We start from the raw sequence: 11,600 nt of genomic DNA, 5'->3' as shown, positions 1-11,600 counted from the left end.
CATTCCTTGCGAGCTTACGTATGTCCTCAGCAGTTACAGCCCATGTTTCACTGCCATGTAGCATGGTTGTTCGTACGCATGCGTCATACAGTCTGCCTTTTACTCTGAGTGAGAGTCCCTTTGTCGCCAGCAGGGGTAAGAGCTCTCTAAACTTGGCCCAGGCTATTCTTATTCTAGCAGCTACACTTTCAGCGCACCCACCCCCACTACTAACTTGGTCGCCCAGATAGCGGAAGCTATCGACTACCTCTAGTTTTTCACCCTGGAATGAGATAGAAGTTGTTTCCTGTTTGTTTGCAGTCTTTATTGCACCTGAACATCTGCCACAAACAAAAACTATATATACATATATAGATTATTTATATTATATATATGTATATATATATATATAAATGCAGTGGGTAGCAAAAATAACACATCAGTTTTTTATAAATTTCACAATAAAAAAATTGTTCAATTTGAATGATAGTTACTTCACGTATTTTAACGAACATTATCTAACTAAACATGGAGGTAAATTTAGAAACATTGTTTTTATGTACTCTCATTGCCAATTTTTGAATTTGACTGTGTGCAAAAGTATTTAACACGATTTATTAACAAGTATTTAACACGATCTAATAGCATATCCTCTGTTCTGCCTTACAGCCTCTTATCATTTTCTGTAGTTTTCAGTGAGCTTCTTGCATGAAGATTTTGGCAGTTTCACCCATTCTTCTTCACAGACTTTCTTCATTTCCTTGATATTTTGGGGATCTCTTGTGTGTAGTCTCATCTTCAACTTTTTCCATAAATTTTCTATTGGATTGAGATCTGGTGACTGGCTAGGCCATTCCAGAACATCAATTCTATTTTCATTGAACCAGTGTTGAGTTCTTTTAGCCCTGTGCTTTCAATCGTTGTCGTGTTGGAATACAAAATCTCGGTCAAGCCCAGATGGATTGATAAGATTTGCTTGTATTTTGCTGCATTCATTTTTTTTTCGACGACATCCATTTCTCCAACTCCGTTATAGGAAAGACAACCCCAAATCATTACCCCCGTATTTGACTGTTGGGATGGTGTTTACTCGGTTGCATTCAGTTCCTTTTTTCTTCCATACTTGGATGCACATGTTTCTCTTGAAAAGCTCAATTTTCATTTCATCTGACCAAATAACTTTCTTCCAGAATTCATCTGATTCATGTTCATACTTTTTAACAAATTTCAAATGGTCTTGCGCATGTTTACATTTTAATAGTGGAGTCTTTCTTGGTGATCTAGAATACAGGCCTGTACGATTCAGTGATCTCTTAATTGTATATTTACTTACTTCAATTCCAGCATTTTTCAGATCATTCTGAATTTCTCTTCGAGTCAAAAATGGTTGTTTCTTCACATTCCAAGCTATATATCGTTCAGTAGTCGTGTTTAATTTACGCAGATGACCACTCCTTTGAATATTTTCAGTAGTATCATATTTTTTCTACTTTCGAATAACAGCACCAACTGTACACACAAGCAAATTTAAATCTTGAGCAATTTTTCGATACCCCTTACTATCTTTGTGCAGCTTTATGATCTTCAGTCGCATATCATTTGACAATTCTTTTGTTTTAACCATTTTTATAAGTTTAGATAGCGGGACAGTCTGTAGTGTATCAAACCTGTTATCACTATGTGCCATTTGAGCGACATGCTTAGTTAATACATATATTGAAGACAACTTGTGATTGGTTGAAGTACAAGCTGTATCAAAATAACTGAAAATAGTTTTAAAATACTCTTTTTACCGTATTATTTGTATAGGTGTTAAATACTTTTGCACACAGTCAAATTCGAAAATTGGCAAAAAAAGTACATAAAAACAATGTTTCTTAATTTTCTTCTTTGTTTAGTTAGAGAATGTTCATTAAAATACTTGAAGTAAGTATCATTCAAATTGAATGATTTTTCAGTGAAATTTATGAAAAACCGATGTGTTAATACTTTTGCTACCCACTGTATATATATATATATTGTGCAAAGTGAAAACTACAACTCAAAAATGAAGTAAAAAACAAACACAGAGTTGGTGTTAGTTTGATGTTCAGGGAATGACAAAAAAAAAAAAAGGAAATGTCTTTAATGCTTTGAGTATACACTCTTCTTGTGGAAGATAGGATAGAAATGGAGAGAAAAAAACATTGTTTTCATGAAATGAAGCAGAGATTTTGCTTTTTTGTACTGTTTGTTTGTTATTCTCACAAACAGGGTCATCTGATGTGTGCATTAATGCATTGATCTTGTTTTGTTAGTACTTTTTAAAAATTATTTTAAGGTTTTCCTGGAGTTGTCCATTGTTAATTTGAGACAGTAGGAGAGGAATATAATATGCATATTACCGCATGAAGTTACTTTAAATGCATTATGAGTGTGTCATTGAGTGACATCTTCATGACTACATTACAACTCGACTGTAACTTCTTTCTTTTCTGTCTGTAAGGAACACAGCATACATTGATATGTTTATCTCTGAATCATTTATGTCTACAGAGAAATATGTTTCTATAAGTGCAATGCATATTGCTTGACTGCATGCAGAAATATACCTCTGGTATGCAATTTTGCTTTTGCTGATGCTTTGTAAGTGGCCTCTGATATTTATCAGTAGAATTGGTGTGATAATTGGCATGGAGGCAGTGATGGCTATCCTGGGTCTATTATTTGAGGTGGTCTTATGTTTGGATGAGCATGACTGTTGTGCTATCTTTTATGCTACATCTAAAAATCTTGTCATTCTACTGCTTTTTGGCGTATTATGGGTTATGGTCTTCTTTAGGTATGATTTTAGTCTACCTTGTTGGCTGGGTGGGTTCTAGTTAATATTTTGAGTTTCATTTTGTCTGAGCTTTGGATGCATGAAACAGCAGCTCGTCTCCATCTCACTATGCCAGCAGACACCTTTTATGTAGAACTTGCAGATGGTTCACATTTCAGGTACTGTTTCCTTGTTGATTTTGCTTGTAGTAATTTTAACTTTAAATCCAGTGTCATTAGTCTTTCAGCTGGTTCCTTTTTTTTTTTTTTTTTTGCACTGTTTCTCTGAAAGGTGGTGTAGGGGCTGCTTTTCTTGAGAGCTTTAGTTTCCTTTTTGGTTGTTACACCTTTATGGATATGTTTGTTAACAAATACAAAGCTGATTGTATTGTTGTAGCCTTCTTTATTGGGCTTTTCAACATTGGTACTGTTCTTTGAGCACTACCATTTTTAAGAATGGTATGCAGTGTCTAAGAGTGGTCTAATGAGTAACACAAGCATTAACAGTCTGCCCTTCACCCTTATGCAAAAGATTTTTGTTGTCAGTGGTGGTAGTAGCTCCCTGAACTTTCTCCAACCAGTTCTCACTCTAACTAATATACTTTCAGAGCAATTACCTCCAAAGCTATCAACGACATCTAGTGAGCTGTTTGGATATTTAAAAGACTCGGTTTCTGGTGTGCTCATAGGAATTGCTCCAGTATATCCTATGACATATAAAGTCTACATTTTCAGATAGTCTGCCAATGATTTCACTGCACCTTTTATGTGTTCACAGCTTACATTGAGTACAGCATGTGGAGTTTTTAGCTATTCCTTTTTTGCATATAGAGCAAGGCCATTTCCCTGAAGGTAATAGGGTCCTGTCTTCTTACCTATTTATTAAAACTTTTGTCTTTTCTAGGTTTACCTTAAGGCTTTTCAATTCTAGGTTTTGCTTTCATGCCTACAATTTCTTTTCTAATTCCTCTATGGATTTAGCTATAAGAACAAGATCTTCAGCATATAGAAGTTCCTACCGACAGCCAGCTTTTAACTCCTCTGTGATGGCATGTAGGGCTATGTGGAATAGGAGAGAACTAAAGACTGAACCTTGATGGACTTCTACCTTCATGCTAAATTCATTACTGAAATCATTGTCAACTCTCACTTTACTTGCTACATCCTTGTACAGAGCTTGAACCACCTGCACAAGCCATTCATATACTCCTAGTTTCCTCAGTGTCCACCAGATTACTGAATGTGGTACCCTGTCAAATGCTTTCTCCAAATCAACAGAATCCAGGAAAAGCACTTTATTCTTAGCCAAGTATTTCTTCAACAGTTGCCTCACAAGGAAAATTGCATCTGTAGTACCTGTTCTGGAGACAAAGTCAAACTGATTTGCATCCAGGTCTGCTCTGTCATGGATCTATTGGGCTGTGGCTTTCTCTGTAACCTTCATAACTTGATCTAGAAGTTTGATTCCCTTATAGTTGCTTCTTTTTAGGGCATCCCTCCTGAATGACTTGATGACCTATCTGGGTTGCAATCATGTATGTCACTTTCCCAGATGTTTTAAGCACTTCTGCAACTATCCCTGATGGACCCACTGCTTTCTCTCTCTTCATATCCTTAATTATCTTATCTACTACACTGTTGTCAACATAAATCGCTGACCTCACAGTTGGGTCAACATAAGGCAACCCCTGTTTATCCCATGTGTTCTCCACACTCAGTAGCCTTTCGTAATAGCAAATCCACACTAGTTTCTTTTGTTTCATATCAATATCAAGTTCATCAGTTGATCACAGCTGGAATGTTTTCTAGCTGTCTTGAGATAGTTTAGTATTTGGAGTGTAGCTTTGTTTTGTTATATATGGAGGAATCGCCAGAAAACATTAGAAAGTTGATAACATTTGAAATAACCTTGACAAAAGGAGAGAGGAAAAAAAATTATTAATAATTTTTGATTTCACTTTCTACCATATATTACTTTCTCTCTCTCTCTCTCTCTCTCTCTCTCTCTCTCTCTCCCTCCCTCTCTTCCTCTCTCTTTTCTCTCTCCCCTTTCTCTTCTCTCTCTCTCCCTCCCCCTCTCGCTCTTTCTCTCTCGCTGGGTAACTATGTACTTCCTCCATAGCAAGACACCTGTTTCTGCTTCTCTGTCACACTCTAACCTTTCATCATCTGACATGAGTTCTCTCCTCAAATGACCCTGACCCTCTCAAAATTCTTTGTCTTGCAAGTTACTTAGTGACCCTGCTAGTGCTGGTGCCACATAAAAAGCATTCAGTCCACACTGTAAAGTGGTTGGCATTTGGAAGGACATCAAGCTGTAAAAATCATGCCAAAACTAACTCCACCTATGCTAGTGCTGCATAAAAAGCACTGAGTCCACTCTGCAGAGTGGTTGGTACTAGGAAGGGTATCCATCTGTAAAAAAACCTGCCAAAACAGACGCAGTAACCTGGGGTAGTGTTTTACCTGGCCGGCTCCTGTCAACCATCCTACCCATGCATGTTTGGAAGATGGACATTAAATGATGATGATGATGATGATGATGAGGGTTACTATTAGTCATTATTCATCAATTTTTTTCTCTAAATTATTAAAAAAATTTTTTATTTTCAGAATGATTCCAGCATGGATGAAAATGGAGTTGCATATGCTATTCTACCTCTTGCAACCTCTTTCTGTCGAGTAAGTGAATTTAAGTTCATAGGAATCCTTTTAAAATCTAGAGTAATGGTGTTTAAGGAACTCGCTACAAATTTAGAAGTAAGCAAGTAAAAACATAAGCAAACCAACAACTACAATAGTTTATATTTTTACCGTGTATTTCAATAGTTCAGGCTTAAAAGCACAGATCAAATTAATGATGTTACAATTTAAAATTCTAATATTGCAGGCAGGTAGTATTAAATCATGTGGATGAATGCCTGCATTATTGATGGAACATTGTCCAGCTCCTAGACTTATTTCCTTCTCAGTGTTTCCCTTGCATATTCAATCCCTCTCTACAGATTACATCAGTTATTTTATTACTAAAGTGTGGCAGTTTAAAAAAAAAGGAAATGTCATTAGAGGTGTGAATGTCTGTGACGTTATCAAGATGGTGTCTGGCAAAGGATGCTGGGTAACTGGTGTCTATTAAGAATTTTTGGAGAGATGTCAACAGTTAGTATCAAAGTCACAGAAGAAATATTGAAGATTTAAAGATTAAAGGAGCTATCCTGGTTAATATGGCATGAGACATTGTTAGTCAGAGTAATTGCAGTTACTAAACCCCTTGCAGATGGAAAGCGGTATTGACCACATTGAAACACTGTGTGTGTGAGCTGTGCAGTGTCTCATTGTGTGCAGTACTGTGTTTTCAAATATACCATAATGAGAAGAATCTGTAAATATACTGTAAAATTCCTTGTATGAAAAATTATGTAGTTACTGAATGGCCTAATACTGGTACACAGCACAGACTGTCAGTACTAAATCTGTCTGCAAGAGGTTAATGGTTATTATATGGTATTATGTCAAACATTGTAGTCATATCCTGAACTGTAGCAGACATCTTGCTAATGACACAATCTTAGACTTATAAGTTTCCATTAAAATCAAATCAATAAATTGGATCAAAGCTGTCAGCAGATTCATTGGTAAGAGAGATAAAATATCTGATTCTATTAATGGAAATTTATATCAATGAAATCTGAACTCAAATGCCTACATTCTGGAGACAGTCAGACACACTACTGATTCTGCCCTATCATAAAGTAATACTACTAATAATAATTCTTTCTGATTTTGGCACAAGCCCAGTGGTTTTAGGGGAAGGGCTCAGTCAATTACATTTACTCCAGTACTTGACCAGTACTTTATTTTTTATTGATCCCCAAAGGCCAAGTTGACTTTGGCAGGATTTGAACGTAAAACATATCCCACATTCTAAAAATTCTGCCAGTTTGTCACTGTCAATAATGATAATAATAATAATAAATCTTCCTACTGTAGGCACAATGCTAAAAGTTTTGGAGGATGAGGAGCTAGTTGATGACTTTAACCCCAGTACTTGACTGGCACTTATTTCATCGACCATGAAAGAATGAAAGGCAAAGTTGACCTCGGCAGAGTTTGAACTCAGAACATAAAGACAAACAAAATGCTGCTTAGCATTTTGCCTTCCATGCTAGTGGTTCTATCAGTTCACCACCTTAATAATAATAATAATAATAATAATAATAATAATAATAATCCTTTCTAATATAGACACAAGACCTGTAATTTTGTAAGAGAAGGGTAGTTGATTATATCAATTCCAGTGCTCAACTAGTACTTATATTATTGACTCTGAAAGGATAAAAAGCAAAGTTGACCTTGGCAGAGTTTGAATTCAGAATGTAAATTTGCCTGGCATGTAAATGGTTCTGCTAGGTTGCCACCTTTATTGTTGCCTCCACCTTAGCGAAGGAAGAGGTATTGTTTCTCAGTTGTGTTTGATTGTTTGTTTGTTTGTTTGTCCTTGGACAAGATATCTCAAGAACCACTGGATGGATTCAGATGAAGCTTCTAAGAATATTTGGCCTCATGACTGGCATGAACTGATTAGATTTGGGGATTGATCCAGTACCAGACAAGGATTCTGGATTATTTTTCCTGTCTTTTTTTACTTAATTTTTGAGAGCGGTTGGGTTCATTTTTAGTATTCTCATTTGTGAGAGCAGTTGAGTTTATTTCAGATATTCTCATTTTAAAAATCATCTCTGACTAATCATTGAGAGGACATTGGTGTTGCTTTGGCAGAGGTTTATGCTCTCTGAGTGTTATTATTATTATTATTATGATGGATGTATTGGGTTTCATATATTTGTACCCCAGTGTCACTTTGATGGCATGTTATGCTCTCTCACTGAATAATAATAACAATAAAAATAATAAAAATAAAATGAAATACCTCATGATGTAAAAAAAAACTCTCAAAATATGCTGAATTAAATGTAGAACTATTAAGAATGTGGGAATATCTAGCAGGAAAAGTGAAAGTTGTACCAGTTATCAGAGCATTAGGTTCCTGCAAAAATTATCATACCACCTGAACTGGCTATCAAAACAGATGTCTGAGCACTCTGAAATTATGTGTTCTTTGGAACAGTTAATATTTTCAAGGTCTAAGGCCTTTGAAAAAAGAAAAAAAAGAAAGACAAATACCAGTCGTTTAGATCTACACTGTGCAATGAAGAAATAACTATTGCAGTAGTAGTAGTAGTGTGAAATAGATCTGTGTAATGATTGCTTAATTTTATTTGTTGTTTTCAGTAATTAATGAATTTCCTAATTTATTTTCAATATGGAGTGAAAGTGTTGTGATTTAAAACTAGCAAAATAAAATGCATATTTCCAGAAATTGTGCACTGGTGTAATTCAGTTTGCGTACACTTGTGTACAAGAACATGCAGTGTGGAGAAACAATCAGTTCTGGGAAGCTTCATTTTATCTTGATGTCCAAAAAGAAATCCGTCAACTCTATTTGCCTCACTATGAAGAACATTTTGTTGCTGAAAACACACGGGAAGAGGCAAAGAATTCAAGTTATGGCCGAGATTCGGTAGGTATGAATTTTTGACACTTGGTTTGTACTTGTTTTAGCTTTTGATTATTAATATTTAATAACTAAAAAACAATGTTGTTTATATTTAGTAACTAAAATGCAATGATGTTATTTATATTTACATCAGTAGCACCTATACCGGTTGCATGTAAAAAACACCCACTACACTCTTGGAGTGGTTGGCGTTAGGAAGGGCATCCAGCCCTAGAAATCATGCCAAATCAGATTGGAACCTGATGCAGCTCCCTGGTTTACCAGTTTTCAGTCAAACTGTCCAACCCATGCCAGCATGGAAAATGGATGTTAAATGACAATGATGAATAATTAAAATACAATATTTTTTTTACTTTCAACAACTATACTACAACAATATTGTTTATATTTAATTACTAGGCACAGGAGTGGCTGTGTGGTAAGTAGCTTGCTTACCAACCACATGGTTCCGGGTTCATTCCCACTGCGTGGCACCTTGGACAGGTGTCTTCTGCTATAGCCTCGGGCTGACCAAAGCCTTGTGAGTGGATTTGGTAGATGGAAACTGAAAGAAACCCGTCGTATATATGTATATATATATATGTATGTGTGTATATATGTTTATGTCTGTGTTTGTCCACCCAGCATTGCTTGACAACTGATGGTGGTGTGTTTACGTCCCCATAACTTAGTGGTTCAGCAAAAGAGATTGATAGAATAAGTACTAGGCTTCCAAAGAATATGTCCTGGGGTCGATTTGCTCAACTAAAGGGCAGTGCTCCAGTATGGCCACAAAAGAGTACTAAAACACAATGATATTGTTAATATTTAATAACTATAGTTTAGTTGTTGATAAGTAACATAAAAATATTGCAGATATCTAATGTAAAAATAAAGATATCCACTTTGCAATTATGTGGTTCTGGAAATTAAGACCCACTAAATCTTGGCAAGTATCCTTAACCACAACCTGTGGTCAACCCAAATCTTGTGAATGAAACTGGTTAGAGAGAAACTGTGTGGAAGCCTGTTGGTATGTAGAGTGAGGGGTAGGGAGTGTCAGTGTTCTTGGATGATAGATTTAATTTCTTATCTAAGTCGCCTGGTCTTCGGCTACCTTAAAAACAGTTCACTTTGTTGTATCTAAACTGGTATCTTGTTACCCTGCTTCCAAATGGAGTAACCCCTGAGTTTTTTGCTCCTTCCTTTCTTCCTTCTTAAACCCAGTCTTGTAGGCTGTGCAAATTGTAGGAATAGCAAAATTTCTGATGTAGTAAATCTTAGCAGTTTAAAATTTCTGTTTCATTACTATGAAAAATAACAATTTTATTGTTGGTTACCATCAAATTTACCTAAATTTGAATCGTTCTGATTTCAAATAATGAGAGACAAGTAGATGGGAACTTTTTTTTTTATATAATTTGCTGCCAGTTGTAAACTTGTATATGGACAGCTAAATTTTTTTAAATGCTGTTATTTCCAGATGTTATTTCAAATCTTAATGAAAGTGTTAGTTGGATGACTGAATTTTGTTGCTCCTGTCAGCGAAACATTACAGCTATTTGCCATCTAATATTTTATTCTTTAAGTTAGTCAAATGTTGCAATTTTCTCTTACTTAATACTTCTATTTCATTTTCTCCAGAGTTTAGACCCTTCAAGGAGCAAATCATGCACACCAGATACACATCGGCGTTCAGCCCCGAGTCTTTTTCGACCAAAAGAAATTGGTGCTCTTGATATTGCAGCTGAGCAGGTAATATGCCAAGCATTAATTCCTCTGGAAATAGTATAAATATTTTGGTATACACATGTAGAAAGATAGAACATGTCATTTTAACATTCCTGACCTTCTTCCTCCAATTTCTTCCTATATATTTGTAAATATCTGTGACAATCTTCTCTTAAATAATTTCACTCAGTTCAGTTGCACTGTCTTTGTATAAAGATGCTTAACTGATAACCTGACTTCATTAATTAACTCTTTTTAAGTCTATATTAATTTGAATAATAGATTTCTTATTTAATCACCCTGTGAAATTATGAATAAAATATTAATTATGAATAAAATATTAATTTGATGACATATGTCATAATTTGTTTTAAATTTATGCTCAGTGGGTATGTTGCCAATTGCTTTTTGTTTCTAATATGAGTTTAGTTGATGACTACAACTTGGAGACAAAACAGTTTTATGTCAAGTATTTTTTTTCTTCATATAGCTAAGAATTTGGCCAAATCTTAGCAAAGAACAACAGGAAGAAATGGTGAACAATGAAGAGTCCACTGTCTATAGCCAGGCCATTCATTATGCCAATCGAATGGTCTATATGATGATTCCCCTTGATGTCAATCGAAGAGACAAAAACACTGTTGGCTTTGATGAGAAATGTGCTAGCAACAGCAATATAACTGCAAGGTATGAGGTGTGCGTGTGTGTGTGTGTGTGTGTGTGTGTGAATATAATATTGGGTAATCCCATGATTAATGCGTTTTTTTTTTTACTTCTTTTATTTTTCAAAATTAAGATAAACAAAGTTCTTTCGTAATCTAAAATATACTCTCCTTCCTTTTCTACAATGATTTTGAAGACTGCGGAATAAATGATAACCAGCTGGAACAATGTCCAGTGAATACGGTGGGTGGGGCATTGTTTCCCGTTGAAACTGCTCCAGCCTTTGGAATGTCATCCTCACTGTATGTGGCCAAGCATTAGACCCGTAAAGTTTCTGAGGAACTCATTGACCTAATTTGCTGACTTTTCTGATGGTGCACAGATGTCGATGAATGGTTGAACGACCAAATCCAAGCTTCTCTACGGTTACAATGGGATTTTGTTCCACCTGGGTTTGCAGGACACTCTCATCGAGCTCTGCAGGTCTTCCAGGATGAGGCTTGTCTTCTAGGCTGTAGTTCCCAACTCGGAATTTCTGGAACCACCATTGTCTGACCCCCAACTAATGCATTAATATTCCTTGCACTTTCCATTGCGTTGTTGCTGTTATTGAACTCATAAACCAAAATATACTGAATATGCACCTTTGTCACTTCCATTATAGCTTTGAAAAAATAGCTGTTAAAATTAAACTGCACTCATCATAACTTGCATTAAGGATAAGTACAACATAAAATTAGTACCTGCTTTTATAGCAAGTTGATTCAGGTACTTTATCTTGTCCCCCTCTGACTTTCAGTTCATGCAATTGAAAAAAGACCATATTATTTATGGGATGACCCAATGTATGTATATATATATATATATATAT

General features: G+C 35.6%; 1 protein-coding gene across 13 annotated transcripts in view; it reads left to right on the top strand.

Annotated features, from left to right (window-relative positions):
• Nucleotides 1-11,600, top strand: part of LOC106871234 (myotubularin-related protein 13) — a 512,098-nt gene that overhangs the window by 368,627 nt on the left and 131,871 nt on the right. For all 13 annotated transcript variants that reach the window (XM_052967747.1, XM_052967743.1, XM_052967750.1 and 10 more), the window contains exons 16-19: nt 5,392-5,460; nt 8,156-8,359; nt 9,980-10,090; nt 10,557-10,753. In XM_052967747.1, coding sequence (XP_052823707.1) covers nt 5,392-5,460; nt 8,156-8,359; nt 9,980-10,090; nt 10,557-10,753 — 581 coding nt within the window. The remainder of the gene's footprint in view (nt 1-5,391; nt 5,461-8,155; nt 8,360-9,979; nt 10,091-10,556; nt 10,754-11,600) is intronic.

Source organism: Octopus bimaculoides, chromosome 5, assembly GCF_001194135.2.
Source record: "Octopus bimaculoides isolate UCB-OBI-ISO-001 chromosome 5, ASM119413v2, whole genome shotgun sequence".
NCBI classification, from domain to species: Eukaryota; Metazoa; Mollusca; class Cephalopoda; order Octopoda; family Octopodidae; genus Octopus; species Octopus bimaculoides.
This window is presented reverse-complemented; position numbering and strand designations above follow the sequence as displayed.